Genomic DNA, 16559 nt, shown 5'->3' with positions numbered 1-16559 from the left:
GGCAGTCAGTCTGTAGTTTTCTAAGCTGCTTTGTGTACAGGGTTTGTGATTTGTTTTCTGGAGCTGTGGGATGTCATCTGTTGGCAGTTGTGGATGCAGCAGTGCACCAAAAATAACTTTGTTCCTGCAGTTCAAAAGCAACAGTAATAGGTCTGCATGTTATCAGCTCCTCTGTACTGTACTGTACATTCAGTCCCATTTAGACTGTTGTGAGAAATATCCGAGGTGATTAACATCGGCATACTGTACACATTTGTGCAAAGCCTTTATGTTCATTTAGTTTGTCAGCTATTTATCTGAAGCAGCACTCCTTGCAGGACCCACTTTAGAATGAGTAATAAGCAGTCACAGAAGAAGGTTCTGCCCCTCTATTCAAAAAGGATTGCAAAGCTTTCAGCCGGAACGAGCGGGCCAACGTTCACTTGCCTCGCCTCCCGACATGCTCACTACTGCATTGTGCCACACGTTGCCTTTCACTGCTGCTGGTGAAGCTGTTCGGCGTGTTGGAACTGTTTGCCTGCATTCTAAAAGATTTCAGTAAAGCCTAATAATACTAGAAGAATAGTGGAGCACGACGTCCCTCACAGCTCTGAGCGTGTTTGAAGACAGAATGGGAGGATAGAAGGATAAAATGTTCGGCCCGGAGACGTCTGTGAAAGCCTGCTCTTAAAAGCACATGTATCTCTAATGTTATACATTTCCTCTAGCAAGGAAACAATCAGACACCTGTCATTATGCAGCTGGAAGAGCTATTACAGAACATCAAACACTGCTCTCAGCCTACCTTGATGCATACACTCACTGCAGATAGCATAAGCCTATAAATGCCTGTGGTTCTTCTTGATTGCTGTGTGGTGGACTGCATGCTTTACTGCAGGAAAATAGTGACTGATATGAAAGGCAAATGTATTCAATAAAAACTAACCAGAGCACCCTCAATAACATGCATGTACAGTCAGTGAGGTGTTTAATGACTGTTGTTGACAGCAAACGGTGCATTCCTAGGTGTTTATTAGCCTGAAGTATGCCCATGCTTTATGTGCAGAGTATGAACTAAGTACCTAGTGTAATTATTCACTTTTACACTCAACCTCCATTTCTTTGGTCCATTGGGATGCTTTTCAAAATAATGGTGTTATTTTTTCACTGCCTGCTTTACCCTCACCATCACCATATTCATTTTCTCTCTCTCTCTTTCTCTAAGCACACTCACTCACCTTGCGTACATGAAGGAACATACCTTTTTTTAAAAAAAAAAAAAAGAAAGTGACCGCTGCATCTCTCAAGGTCACTTGGAGGTCACCTAACCGCCTATGGGGTTAAAACTAATCCACCCAGGTTTCAGAAAAAGGTCATTCAATCTAATATCTAAAGCTATGCATCAGGTGTAACAGAATACATGTTTAGCGAGTAGCTTACAACGCTCAAAACCCTCACCCTCCCACTTTATTTAGAACACCTGTGTACCTGCTCATTCAGGCACTTTCCTAAGCAGCCAACCGTGTAGCAGTAATAAAGTGCATAAACAAGTCATGCAGATACAAGTCAAGAGCTTCAGTTAATGTTCACATCAAACATCAGCAAGGGCAAAAAAATAAAACATAAAATAATGGCTCTCTGTGACTGTCGCCAAACAGGCTGGTTTACACATTCCTGATATCCATGAAACTTTTCAAGCAGTCTATAGAGGGTGCACACAATGGCATGGACAGAAAAAAAAATCCAGTGAGCATGCAGTAGTGTGGGCTGAAAGGTCTCAGAAAGGCTACAGTAAATCATACATCCACTCTTTACAACCGTAGTGAGCAGAAAAGCATCTTAGGATCCACTACATGCTGAATATGCTTGAGACACACGGACAGCTGAAGAGCTCACAGGCTTCTACGCCTGTCGGCCAAAAACAGAAATATGAGGACACTGGCCTCACGGAAAGCTGAAGATTCAGGTCTTTGCACAAATAAGCAGGTAGTTGCCGTTCTAGTAGAAAGTGAATGTACATGATGACTGTTTATGAGACATCTTCAAGCTGCATCACTTGGGGTACCGTGATGGAGAAAAGCTTTCTGTCAGCTCGATCATCAGCTGATATTATGGTCTGTTTACGTGAACCAATTGAGGTTTATTAGCTAATTACATTAAATGTACCTTTAAATCTATGCGAAATTGTAACAGCTGGTTGGTAAGCATTATATAATCATTAAGAGTTTCCGCTAATCTCATCTCTGGTTTGTTCATTAGAGTTCTACATTTTGGTAATTTTTTGTCTATAAAATTCAATTCTCATTTTGGAATGTGGAGCATGTGATTTCTTTCAGAGAAAAAGGCACCTAATTCTTGACCAGTCATGCGATTTTTACATTTTCCCTAGTGACTGAAATCAAGATTATTATTAATATGCAAATTGATTAATTTGTATTCTGAGTGTTCCTGTGAGAATAAGAAAACAGTGGGTGGAAAATTTGACAAACAGATGAATTCTTTGGTGATTTACTAACCCTGAAAAGATTTGAGTAATTGCCTGCGTTTTTTTTTTTTTTTCCAACCACACCTTAGGGCGGTATATTTAATCGGACATGCAAACTCTGCGCCTCTGATCTTCTAGAAACGTGACAATCAAAAGCATATTCAGTTGTAAAAACAACTCAACGCAATATTCCCATATTCACAATAAAATAAACAACTCCACATGAGTGCTGTTAGGAATTCAAATAGAGGGACCCCTGAGGGGGAGTGCTGTGCATTTGCAGCATGGTGCGTACCCTGTGCTGCTATAACCTGATAGTTAAAGACTGGTAGGATCCATGTGTCTGTGTGTGTTGTTCAATCCTCCCCCAAAACTGAACAATAAGACAAACAGCCTGCATTGATTGACGCCGTTTTGCCTCGCACCGCCCGACACTTGGAGCGACTTCGGGATCACGCTGGAATACTGCTAGACATTTCCATTCATATACTCAATAAACTGATATTCATTAATATGCTCCATTGTTCCTTGACCGTGTGCTCACAGACCACAGTTAATTAATACTTTTAGCCCCGGTTAATGCAGATCATATTCATATTTCCCGTTCAAAGATTACAGACTTTAATTGTGCTTGATTATATCTGCTTAGACCTTAGTACCTAGAGGCGCAATGGAATTAATGAGGTTCACTGAACTAGCAATTTTAAACAATATCATCATTAAACAAAATCAACAAGCAAATTGTTCCAGCAAGCTGGTAATTCACCACGAGCTGTTACAGTGATTCTTGCTCAATGCATATTAGAATGTATTTAATGTATATAATGTATATAAGCTCATCTGAGTCCTTCTTTACCCTCTGCAGAAAGCGATATTTCCTATAGATTCTCCTCCACCCTTCCTCCTCCACTCCATCTGCCAATACCCTCTCCCTCCCCCTCCTTTTTCCCTGTCTCTCTCTCTCCTGCTCTTCGGTCTCTCTTTCCCTGGACGTATAGGATTGTGGTGTGGGGGAAGCAGCATTAGTATTGCATACAAAGCCTCACCAGACAAATCCTCAGTGTCAGTCTTCACAGTTTGGGCACAAAATTAAACACTAATATTTCACTGATATTTTTCTCTGGGGTCAGGATATGTGCCGCAAGGTGTTTGCGTTACTCTTAAAAGAGTCATTGAGAACTACAGAAGAGCTAGGACAGCTACCGCTTATCCATTCACTCTTCTTTCTGACACAATAAGATATCCGGATGTACACGGATCAGCCACTAGCAGTAAAACGGCTCGGCCCCTTACACTTGACCCTTTCTTCTGCTTTCAACATGTCAACTGCGCAAACTGACATTGCACTTGCGGTCTAATAAATCTCACCCTTTGACACAGATGTCAGACACGAGATAACGTTATTCACTTCAACTGTCAGTGGTTTTGATATCGAGGATGGTTGCTTTGTCTGTTAAGTATTGTCACCAAGAACATCTGTAATAATTAGGCATGATTAATGATGCTTATGACTTTTGTCACAAGCATTCGAAGCTGCAATGAGGCTTTGTCGTAGCAGGTCACATGACCACAACATCTACAAGCCACAACATACCTAAAACCCAACAAGCATCAATATGGTTTGGCTTCTGGGGAGACGACAGAAAGAGTAACCCCTGGAGCATTTTTATACTGATTAGAAGAAGAAAAATCACAATAAATATTTTCCCCACAGGATATGACAGAAAATGTAGCAATATGTCAATACGTATGCAATACATCAACTCGAGTTATTTTTACCGGTATAATCTTTACAAACAAATGCGCATCTGTCAAAACAACTAACACGGCAGATTCGGATGGGACTGAAATCATAGAGATTCAAGATTTCCCTCAAAGTGAATCTGGTCCAGTTTGAATAGGGTTTTTTCCTTTGATAACTGAGTGCACTATGCCAGGTGTAGCTGTCACTCATAACTGATTGCTCTGTACGTCAATTCCAGAGGCAGACATCCTCAAAAGATCAGTTCACATGAGAGGCCCCTCGTCTGAGTGGTTAAAGACAACTCTTGCTTTACTCTCTGGAACCTAGATATAATCCATTTGGTTACTAAGAGCGAAGTGCAGATCTGTTAGATAATAACTGTGTATTTGAGATAATGGAGAACCACAGAGAGAAGCTTGAAGTCGCTATATATGCCTTCTAACATACATGGTTGGTTCCTACTTTACTTAATCAAAACCTAATCAGTACTTTACACAGAAGTAAAGTAATGACTTGTAATTTATTAATATAATTTAATTTGGGATATAATTGTGCTGCTATGATGATCAGTATTTGTAGTCAAGGGCTTTGACTGAAAAACTAGTGTTTGCTATGTTTTGTTTGGTTTTTTTTTGTTTTTTTTAAATCACAGATATAGCTCACAAAATACTTATAAATGTCACTGAACGTGGCACTAATTTACGTTCTGCTGAGCTCTTCACACATACTGAGACTCATGGTGACAAAATGACCAGAGACCATACATTTTCAATCTGAGCTGGTGGACGTCTGACACCATGAGCGCCCATGACCTTTGGCGAATAGATGTGTGCTTGTCTAGGGAGTTGGGAAAATGTAGTCCATGCGAATATGTCCAAAGAGTGCAAAGACAGTAGAGCTGATATACACTGGTACATATTATATACCAACACTCATCCCCCAGAATGTCTCATTTTAGCTGCAAGAAAACTGATTTGGAATGCTAGCTGTGCAACCCACTGATAATGTGTTATTACTATGGTAACCAGTAGTAGGAACTTCTACCTGCGACTTCATATTACGATGACTTGCGGCGATAAAATCCGAGGAAAACCAACATCGCTTAAACAATAGACTGTTTCCTTCAGGCTTAAGAACAACAGCGCTAGCACTAAAGCGCCTGCTGAACAGAAGTTACAATTGACCATGAAGTGAAAGCAGCTAAAAGCAGATCCTTGATGGCTATTAACACATACTCAAGTGAGATCATCTCTGCCTTCCCTTAGCACATCACAACTGTGCTTAATACATGATGTAAAGATTGTTAATTTGATTTGGTGAACAAGCAGCACGCACACCGTAGGATCCAGGCTCAGTTGGAGGAATTTAATGGAAATATTGGCAGATAATAATGGAGCAGAGAATGTCTTATTAGAGTAGACATCTTAAAGTAGAAATGTGCTGGCACTACTTCCCTCCATGTTTAAGCCCAGATAACTACGCGTTCATACAGAATTTGAAGACTATTGATATGATTAATACTGCCATTGAAATACTGCCATTATTACTACTAATTACTAATAATAATAATGATAAACAGCCACAAATGTCAAACTGAGGTGTTCAAGCACAACCCTGGTTGCCATTTCTTGGCTATGCAGACATATAAATATACTATGAAATGTAGTGACAAAAGCTAAAGCTAGTTGTTTAAAATGCGTGTTGAAAGCCCCCATATTTTCTTTTATGTAATACCAGGGGCGGTTCTAGGCCTTTTTTAGGGTGGCTTCAGCCCCCTGTCTGTGATCTCAGCCACATTATAACTAAAAGTATAATTTTTACTTTCATTAACAAACAATAAAAATTACGTTAAAATGCAGGACATGTCGTATAGGAAAGAAAATTATTTTTCAGTTTGATCCAAGAGCAATTTTTTTTACTTTGCTTTTACGCACGTGCGTTGTAGTCTTTCAATAGTGCATCATCAGCTGTCTGCCTTTAATCGGCGGAAAGACACAAAGACGGCAACCAAAAGCAGTGAAATTTCACTATTCTTATTACCAGAGTTGATGGCACAAACAAAATATTAATGCAAACAATCCATTCAATACTTTATTTTTAATAAAATAACTGCATTCTTTGGACACACTTTGTAGAGAATGCACACGTACAATGAACTGATTTGATTCAAGACTGGCATCATTGCATCATGCATAACATTTTGGTGTCCACTTCTGCCATTTTAAATAATACCATAACTTAGTCATATAATATATATAATATAAAACTCTTTGTTTTAAATTCTCACTGAGGGCTAAGCCCCCCTAAAGATGATATCCTAGAACCGCCCCTGTGTAATACGGTGATGCAATGGCACCAACAAGCAAAGAGCCAACAAGTTTGGTTTGCTTGTAGTGTTTGGTGGGGTTGAAAACAACAAAATAGAAATGTTACTGTTTTTTGAGGAAACGATCGTTTTAAGTGCTTTGTCTGTGTGAAGTATTAAATATGTTCCGTTAACCAGTGTTAAACTACTGTACGTGTGTGGGACTACAGTTTTAGCAGCCAAGCGCGTGGTCAATAAATGAACTCTTGAAACACGAGCTTAAATCAGATGCACCTACATTTATTTACATTCAGTATATTCTCAGACTTTTACTGATTTTTCTCTTAGCAATAATACTTTTACTTGAGAAACCATTTTTGATACTCTAACCACCTCTGACAAAAACACCCATAACTATTTAAATTATTATGAAAACACTATTTTTTAAATAATATTGCAACATTAAATCCCACATTTTGTGTTAATTTCTGGATTTTACCAGCCAAAAATTATTTTTAAAAAAAACAAACAAACAAACAGTTTAATAAGGATTTCAGAACTTTTCATTAACTAAACTAAACATTAAGACTTCGCTTTCCTGAACGTAAACACTTGTCAGGCGGAAGAACGTGCTGGAAACCGAAGTGCAATTCACGATGTTTAATGAAGAAACAAAGGGCAAATGCAGAAAACGGCAAACCAGAGCTAAGCTCAAGGTTTAGCAAAACCTGGTGAATGCTATGACCAGAGAAAGTTCAGAGAACTAAACAGAGTCCCGTAAACTATGAAAACCAAACTAAACATGTACGTAGCTTGGGTAGTAAAGCAATGTTCATCAACATTCGGGGGAAGGGAGGTTATATAGCCTGGAGGCTGATGAGTGCCTGGTGTAGAACATTAGTACAGTAGGTAGGAGAGCTGCTTGGAGTGATAGGTGGGTCAAGTGAAGGTGTGGCTGGTGGATCCCTGACAATACTACAGTATCTGCTTATTGTATGTGAGTCAAGAAAGAGAAAGAAGCAATGTCATTTATCATTTATATATCATATATGCTGCAGAGTGGCTTTGCTGCCCCTTCGAATCAGAAGTTGCTAGTTGAGGTGGTTTGAGCCGCTTACAAGGATTCACCCTGATCAGCTTCCGTTAGAAATTTATTACTCATATCTCACTGAATGAGCGTCCAGACCTGCTGGAAAGCTCATATCTCAGACTTCTTAGCCTGCTGCCTCCACAATCCCGTAACATAATTAAGACAGAGGTTTTTTTGGGCTGCATGTCCGATAAGTCTGTCCTTAATAGAGGTTTTGGTAGATGTTTTTTTTTTTTTTTTAACTTTAGTGAATGAGGAGATAGTAGTGAGAAACGTGTTTCAAGATTTAATTCAATTTGAAATGATGCATATTTAATTGGAAAAGGCCTGGATATTGATCACTCTAATTAAGCACTTGTAGCACATGTATTTGTCAACTGATACTAGCAGGGTCTATTTAACTTAACAAATTTAGCCACTGAGTTTGCCTTTACAACACTAATTGAGTGTCTAATTAGGCTCTTGGAGTTGGAGTCATTAAATGCAAAGATTTAGGTCACTGGGTCACCTTTATTATACTGTACTGATTAATATACATTTTGTTTTGTATTGAGACAATAAAAGTGTTTAAACTGAATATTTCTGATTGGTTGTGTTGGCCAAAGAGAGGTCAATAATGTTTGATTTGCTTTGCTGTCATGACATGAAAAAACAGACCAATCTGCCTTATACCAAAAAAGAATGCTGTTATATATATATATATAACAGGTCTATAGTGTCTACAGTACACACACACAGACACACCTCACTTTAGACATCTGTTTCGATTAATATTTGAATCTATAAGGAGCAGATAGGCTTGTTCGTCTGATCACTGGAGAAATAAAGAGACATGTTAAAGAACAAAGGGCTCGTCACTTATACTCTGAAAGATGCCGTCTCCAAGAAACTGATGTCTGTGTTTCTGCTAAGAACAGAAGGGTTAGAAGATATCAAGCATCAGAAGATGAGTGTTATGAGGAGGTTGGCTTCTTTATTCTCTGTGGATATCAGTCACTCTCAGCCTGGAATCTCCCTGCAGCACTGTCTGAATAATCTTCCCACTTCACCTCACCCTTCCCTGGCTTCTTCCCACTTCTCTTCCCTGCTATTCTCATATGTACTGAACCTGCTGGAACTGTGAACCGGAAGCAGAGAGGGGGAACGTGTTTGATCAAAATCGATTCACTCGCACCACACCTTGGCTCTCATGCTCACAGTGTGTGTGTGTGTGTGTGTGTGTGAGAGAGAGAGAGAGAGATTCTGCGAGTGTACGTGACAAAAGCATCATGCTTTGGCATACTGCTTTATTGGCTTTCATCTCAGAGGTCATTACTTCTTTCTTCTCCATAAGGGGTCAGGTAGTTTCTATCAAGATTGAGATGAGACCAAGTAGAACTGACAAAGAAAGTGAAACCAAGCAAGATAAGGAAGAAGGAACGCGTTAAGGAATGAAAGTGTGCATGAGCGAGGACATCGCTGCTCTTACCATCGTCTTCTTTGTGTGTGTTTTGGGGGCTGAGCATTCTCTCTATGTTCGTGGCTGGGTTCAGGTCTGAGTGTGCGCTGTGGTGCTCAGTTGAAATCCATGTGGGGTCGCTCATATCAAACTCCTCACTGCTCACTGAACTCTCATCCTAGAGAACAGGAAGAGAGAGAAATGCAGAATGGATGAGAATGTTTTGAGAGGGAGAGAAAACTGATGGAAATGGACACAAGTTTGTAAGCGTTTCTACACAGTAGCGTTCAGTAAACACCTTTCTGTCTGTACTCACCTGCATCCGCATAGTTGGTTATATTTATAAACAAAATAAATTCTATCAGCAGCACGTCTGATATAAAATTAGTCACAATAATGTTTAATTTCAGCGTGAGACATTTTTACCTCTGCTCGGATAAATGCAGAATTTTAGCGGACAACCTTCAAATCTCAGACCTTTGAAACGGGTTTGACGTTACTTTACATTTGCATGTATGGCATTTGGCAGATTTTCTTATCCAGAGCGACTTATATTTTATACAACTGAGCAATAGAGGATTAAGGGCCGTGCACTGGGGGACAGCTTGGATGGACCTGGAATTCGAACCCGCAAGCTTCTGTTCGATAAGCCAACAACCTGAAGTAGCACATCCACGTCACCAATGATGATGTCACCATTGGTGTCAGTGTGTACTTAGAAGGTATAAACGTTTATTAACCATTATTGTTTTTTGGAACTTATCAAAAAAAAAAATACAGATAAGCCCCGAGTGCCTACTTTCACATGAAGCATTACAATTCACTGATGAAAATTGAAACCTGCAAAACAGGCATAAATTCCATATTCTTTATATGATTTATTAGGGAAGAAACACAGAAAGCGCATCACAAATGCCATTGACTATGCTCCAATGTATATCCACATGGTCTTCCTTCTGTCCTGCGAGCTTCATATATAGTCATTCACTCCCACCCACATGAAAGTGAAAACCACCTGCTCCTGTAACGTTTGTTCCTTTTAAGTCCTATAAAGATCCCAATCCGATTGCACACATCTACGGCAAGAGTCTCAACAGGTGGTCATTAAGGAAAAGATGCGCACGCACACACACACACACACACACACACACACACACACACACACCACTACAAGGCTATAGGGCTTGGCTTCAGCTGCATGCTGCATGATGTGATTATGAGGGCAGCGCATATGAAAGAGAGATCAAGAAAAAAGGTTGAAGCGCAGTATGACCTTTTTGTGACGCACTATGCAAGTAGACTGAATGCATTTCTATTCTATATCCTGAGATGGTAGATGGTGAATGGTGCCTGAATTACTTCCACAGAAAGCTCCAGTCAAGATCAGATATGCTGCTGATAAATACGAATATGAAAAATGTCTTTGTGAGAGTGTGTGTGTGTGTGTGTGTGTGTGTGTGTGTGTGTTCAACTCTTTTTTTTTTTTTTTTGAGGATTGTGAAATGAACAAGACTTGGAAGCGCAGCACTCTCAGTAATAAGGTCCAAAGTGCACCAGCATTTTTAAGAAATGAAAAAAACATTGTTACTTTCTGTCTTTTAAGTTTTTTTGTTGTTGTTGTTTTTATACATTTCATTTCCTCCATGTACAATCCTCTCTTGATTATTCAGTCTTCTCTCTCTCTCTCTCTCATCTTAATTTACTCGCTCTTAATCCAATATACAATATTACACAGGAGACATTTCAGGGACTTAGGACGACAATAAGAGATTAGCACAAAATGCTTCCTAAACAGATCTCATCTACTGAATATCTGCATTGTATATGAAGAATTTCAGCATGCTTCCTTTTTATCTGGTAACACGTTCCAATAAGAGTCGACCATCTCGCCTTAGGTGATATGAACCAATGCAGAGGTTATAATGAATAAAGCACGTTGTTCTGATTGAATAATGGTTAGTTCATGTTAAAGGATGAGCAAGAACATTTAATGCATCTATTAAAATTTCATCAGTAGCACATGATAAACATCACTAAATAGTACTAAGGCTTTATTCACTGCCGTATAACTTCATATAGCTCTACCCAGATCTGACAATATTCAGAATAATCATTACTGATCTCAATTATACATAACTTACTGAAATGGGTTTCATTATTGTTGTTATTTATATTCTTACCACTATTGCCACGGTGTCTTACCTAAACACATTGTAAAATTGTTCACTTGTAAAAGTAGTATCATTAATGCGATATATCCATGTGCACTGAATAGTTCAGTTCATGGCATCCAACCATCACTAGTCAAAATGCATCTATTTTGTCCAGCAAGGGCACAGACAAACAATAACAGACAAAATTCTAGAGGGAGAATCTTAACAGACAGAGACAAGACGTGGTCAGTCTGAATAGGCCATAAGAAACAAGGCCGCCGGTGCGCTCAAATATATAGAGACAAACATTCCGTGAGGGAAAAGAATGGAGAAGAAATTCTAATAGCTTTGGCTTGTGTTAATAACACCTGAAAATAAAGCTGTTTCTATGGACTGACTATGCTATGAGGGAGAACTCAAGCCAGCTGTGTGACCAGATGAATTAATTTGTTCTAACATTAGGCCTGTGTGTAAGTGTGAGGCAAGGGCAGCGTGCAACATGCGCATCTGCTAATGCCCGCCATTAAAAGCGGGGGACCTGACAACTCTGTGACCGATCTGTTTAATCAGATTGGCATCCCCTCAGACCTGCCAGTCAACACACATCCCCTGCCAGCAGCCCTGATTAGGTAACGTTTCAATTGCAACTTGTCTGCATTAAGGATGCATGGTGAGTTTGAGGAGACAAGCGCCATTGAACCTGCTCTGGGCTTAGCGTTCTTCTCGATCAGGCCACCTCGACTATGCCAATACTGCCTTATCTTAAACAACTGAACATAAATGCTCAGTCTGAGGAGTCAGCCAGAAGAAAAGATCTGTCAGGGTCATCCACCGAGGTCATCATTGTGTCAAGAAATCCGCCTGACGTGAGAGGGTTCAGGGATGAGCACTGCTCACTTTAGGAACAAGAGATTCAACACCAAAATAATTTCTTTCCCTCAACAAATTCATCAGGAACATGCATAATGTTACCAGAGCCAATATTACAGAAGTTTAGTTTCATCTCTAAACACCTTATGATTACAAAACTGCATTTAACTACTTCAGCTCTGATCTGTAAAGTAAAGATGATCCAATTTAGAGCTATTCTGGTTATCTAATCTAGAGTCTATGTCCCTAATGTTTCATCTCCTCTCATCCCTGTTACTTAATCCTGCCAACCTTTTATTAGTTGTATTGTTTATTAATGACCTTGCTAATGCATGCCACTCATCTCTATGTAGATGATGCTCCTCTTGCTCCGCCTGCTCCACCGATGAACTGCTGTCTGTATGAAAACAGGGGCGAGGGCTTTGGCCCATGGCCACTCCGCTCGGTCGTAAAACAGTCTCAGGCTCTCTCCTTTCATCAACAAGATTTACGGAGAAGATGTTTTATTGAGGCAGTATTGTACCCACTGGCCTCTTTTGTGCAATGTTCTCTTGATTGGAGGGAATGGGAATGCGTAGCCTTCGGATTCATGGAGGTTTTTCTTTGTGCGTGTACCAAACGGCACCAGTATGAGGAAGACAAAATGTAGAGTGGACGACCTTGGGAGCGGTTCTCCACCCAGCCTAAATAAATATTTAGCTCTCAATAAATTCCTGTCTTCTGTAGATTGCACCTTTTAGCAGATTAACATTACTTGCATAATGAGCTGCTGTCACTACAGTGCAGTGAGGGACCAGAAATAATCATTAATGATTAATAACTTCATTAATTGAGGTGAACGTCCAGTAGAGAACCAATAGGTACAAACGCAATTGATTCAACATTGAAATATTTGTCAGAGCTATATGGTAGAAGTCTATAATAATAATAATAATAATAATAATAATAATAATAATAATAATAATAACCCATGAAAACATGAGAAACGACTATTAATGTATATTTATCCAAACAAAAATGATGGAGTCTGGAAAAGTTTTTTTTTTGCCCAACAGTGGCCAAAAGTGCGATGTGGCGACAGGCAGAACTGTCTGGTGTCACTGAGGAAGCTTTCAGGGCAGAAGCCGGATCCGTGGCATGGCCATTTTGAAGTTAATCTAGTTAGCGAGCTAACTCTTCCTGTCTGCTCCTCCTCTCATATCTCAAACTTGGCTGCTCTTCTCTTTCTCCCTCATGCGTACCGTCTCTCTCCCTCGATCAGATTTGCTTAGGCTTAAAGTCTAAAAGAAACCTATTGGCGAGTACAATTAAACCTGATAAGTGGTGTATACAGAGTGCATTATAAACTTACACTGTAAAATCAATAATGGTTTCTCAATAAATACATTCAACATTGTGTGGTTTGATGCTAGGCAAGTAGGTTTTTGGCACTTGTTATAACATCTTCTGCCTAGAGGATGCAAAAATAAAAATAGAAGCTTAATAGAAATCTTCAAAAGGGCAATATAGTCTTACAGTTTTGTAAATATTAACAAGTAGTTTGACCCTCCGTCCACCCCTCATACACCATTTCACCTCTTTTTATGTATCGCCCTTATGTTTTTTTTCCCCTCTCTCTCTCTCTGGTCTCTACTCCTCCATAATCTCACTCTTATTCACATATAGTCTACAGAGACTGCTGGGACTTAGACACTTCTCTAAAAATAGGGGTAACCAGAGTCTGCTAATTGGCTACCATGGAAACAGTCCAAGAACAAAGCTTGAAACAAACTGCGAACAAGAAGAAAAATCTGACAGGAATGTTTCAAGGATAGATTGCAATGTAACTTAAAAAAAAAAATTTAAATACAACAATTGAACTGAAAGCACTAAGCGCAAACAAATGTAGTAAACAAAACACACAATGGTGGTGTAATAAGGTAATGGAGTCAGTCTTGCAAATAAATAAACAAACAAACAAACAAACAAACAAACAAACAAACAAATAAATAAATCACAATAATATGTCTATATAATGCTGATGGTTTTGGCCATCTCTCAAACTCCATGACTGAGGCACTTGAGGCACTCTCTCCATTCTGACAGATAAAAAGCTAGTCCTTTTCTGTTTTGCTCTTTTTTTCCCCTCTCCATTTGAGAGAATCAATAGCTAGCAGGTAAAGCAACAGCCAAACTGTATCATTTCAGACAGAAAGGTGAAGTATTGATATGGGAGACATTACTCGATCAAGATTCGGTGTGAATACAAACACACATGCGGTCAAGCCTAGTGAGGATTAACATGGTGCAGACTGTGAGCTTCCACTAAAGAGTATTGATCCTATAGGAAAACCAGCTGAGAAAAGGGGAAAACACTGGCAGTGTCTTATACGCAGAGCTGCGGTGTCTATTAACTTGGGCGAACTTGGAACATTGGCGTAGTTGCAAATATGGCACGAAACCTGTAGAGTCATTTCACCCTGTGCTTGTGATATTCTAACATGCTTTCAATCCCAGACTTCGTGAAATAAGTATAAAAGTAAAAAGCATTTTATTACATGAAGACAGGTCTTAATCAATGACCGTGACCTTCATTGATTATAGCAGGAGAGGTGCTGCAGCTATTTCTGCCTGCTGTCCCATCCCTGTAACTACATTGCTGTCAGTTACCTCACACAGAGCACACCCGTGCAGTCCTGAAACCAAATCTCTGCACTCAATTACCGCCGCCGCATGTTATTCTATACACAGCCGCTTGTCCTGCAGAACTGAACAAAAGGAAAAGTGAGAAGGAGGAATCGGACCAGAGGGCGTCCCAAACTCCTGCTGCTCCTCTTTCAGATGCATCGCTCATTCTCTGACTCACTATTGAACATACTGTGCAGTATTGGGCATCATTGAAACCCTCAGGCATGGGCATGTCCATGCATTGAAGTAAAGAAGAATAGAGGGACAACAAAGCAACAGCACATCAAGGCATGTCCAACCTTTTGCTTTCGCTCTCTGCCTTTTATTCATTGTGATGAGAGTCACTAGCAATTTTTCTAATTGATGAACAATACACAAAGCCACTATTTCACTCAAATGATTCAATAAGAGAAATTCATATTTACTAAAATAATATTTTTGTACAATTATATGCAATTTTCCCAATCTCTGCACAAGGTGAAGGATACGGGGAGTACATTTTGCAGTTAAACCAACCATACTGTAATAATAGAACCCAAAAAAATCACTCTGGGCTGTATGTATCAGCTGGATATTTTCCTGAGCACAAACTGACTCTAAAATAATCACAAATTGATGTCTAATACAATTGCATATATAATTAGCTTGCCGTTCCACCCCACCTAACTGCCAGGGTTGGTGGATAAAATATACCAGAATGTCACAAAGTCACAGTAAAAATTGTCTATAAGCAATAGTGACAAGGACCCTGTGTCTTTCCTATGTGACAAAATAAACAGCTAGTATGAGGATGGTTTGATTCAGACAGTAGCACAGGGTGCATTCTGGCCATAAGGAACACTCTGAAGGTTCACCTTCATGGGAAGCAAAAAAAAATAAATCCTAGGTTCGGCTACATGGATTCCGCCAAAGTTATCTGTCCACCAACAGATGGAAGCTGAGCTTGTTGCCAGAGCATGCAACTCTCCCACTAATTTTGCTGATTTAATGAGATCATAAAAAGAAGCCTTAAGGGACTCCGGAAAAAATTGGGAGTGCCGACGCTGTGCTCTCGGGGAAGTGCGGTCCACAGAAACATGCTATTCACTGCTGAAATGATTATCACAAACATCTTTAATACACTCTCGTGCTGCAGCCCAGCAGTACATGAAGGATTATTCTCTGAACCATTTTAGGTAGTCCACTGGATCCGGAAACGATGCACACAATTACTGAAATGGATTCTAGAGAAAGACTGTGCTCTAAGGGCTGCTGGAGTCCTTAGAGCACATTCATCCTGAAGGGCCAAAGCCATGAGAGCAGGTGATTTATTTTGGGATGTACCAAGTACTCGACAGCAGGACTCCTCAGCATAACATACATGGTGAGAACAGGCATAAGACAGAAGAAGAAAAACCTGAGCACCAGATGGACGATCCGCAATTCCAGCTGGATTATGTGCCACATGCCCCCATGACCCTCTGCTCCCCAGGCACTAAGAAATTAATTGATGGTTACTATCTTTATTGATGGGGAAACACTCCAAAACAGACCCACTACATGAGACGAGCAAGCTAGAGCCTGTGCCCTGCTGTCTGAAATAAAAAGCACAGTTTTTGGATTGTGGTTTCCAGTCACAAGTAAAAAGGAAGGCATTAACAGTTCTAGTATACGTACTGTAACTTCATCTGATTTTATAGTGTGTGACCTTGCTGCATCTTATCACAATAAATTGACAGCATTCCCCATGACAGTGAATGCTGTAAGGAAGAAAGGATTTGTTCCTAAGGGCCTGTTGGGATTGTGGAGGATGCAGTCATTCATATAGGTCTCTGGTCATTATGGAAAG

At 39.8% G+C, this 16559-nt stretch overlaps 1 protein-coding gene and 1 long non-coding RNA gene across 3 annotated transcripts in view; one reads left to right on the top strand and one right to left on the bottom strand.

The window, feature by feature from the left end:
* The window catches only part of nol4lb (nucleolar protein 4-like b), a 94255-nt gene that overhangs the window by 41636 nt on the left and 36060 nt on the right, over window positions 1-16559 (bottom strand). For both annotated transcript variants that reach the window (XM_047807621.1, XM_047807622.1), the window contains exon 5: window positions 9072-9219. In XM_047807621.1, coding sequence (XP_047663577.1) covers window positions 9072-9219 — 148 coding nt within the window. The remainder of the gene's footprint in view (window positions 1-9071; window positions 9220-16559) is intronic.
* Window positions 1-16559, top strand: part of LOC125140105 — a 76321-nt gene that overhangs the window by 30905 nt on the left and 28857 nt on the right. The window lies entirely within an intron of this gene.

The sequence above is a fragment of the Tachysurus fulvidraco genome, chromosome 23 (genome assembly GCF_022655615.1).
Source record: "Tachysurus fulvidraco isolate hzauxx_2018 chromosome 23, HZAU_PFXX_2.0, whole genome shotgun sequence".
NCBI lineage: Eukaryota > Metazoa > Chordata > Actinopteri > Siluriformes > Bagridae > Tachysurus > Tachysurus fulvidraco.
This window is presented reverse-complemented; position numbering and strand designations above follow the sequence as displayed.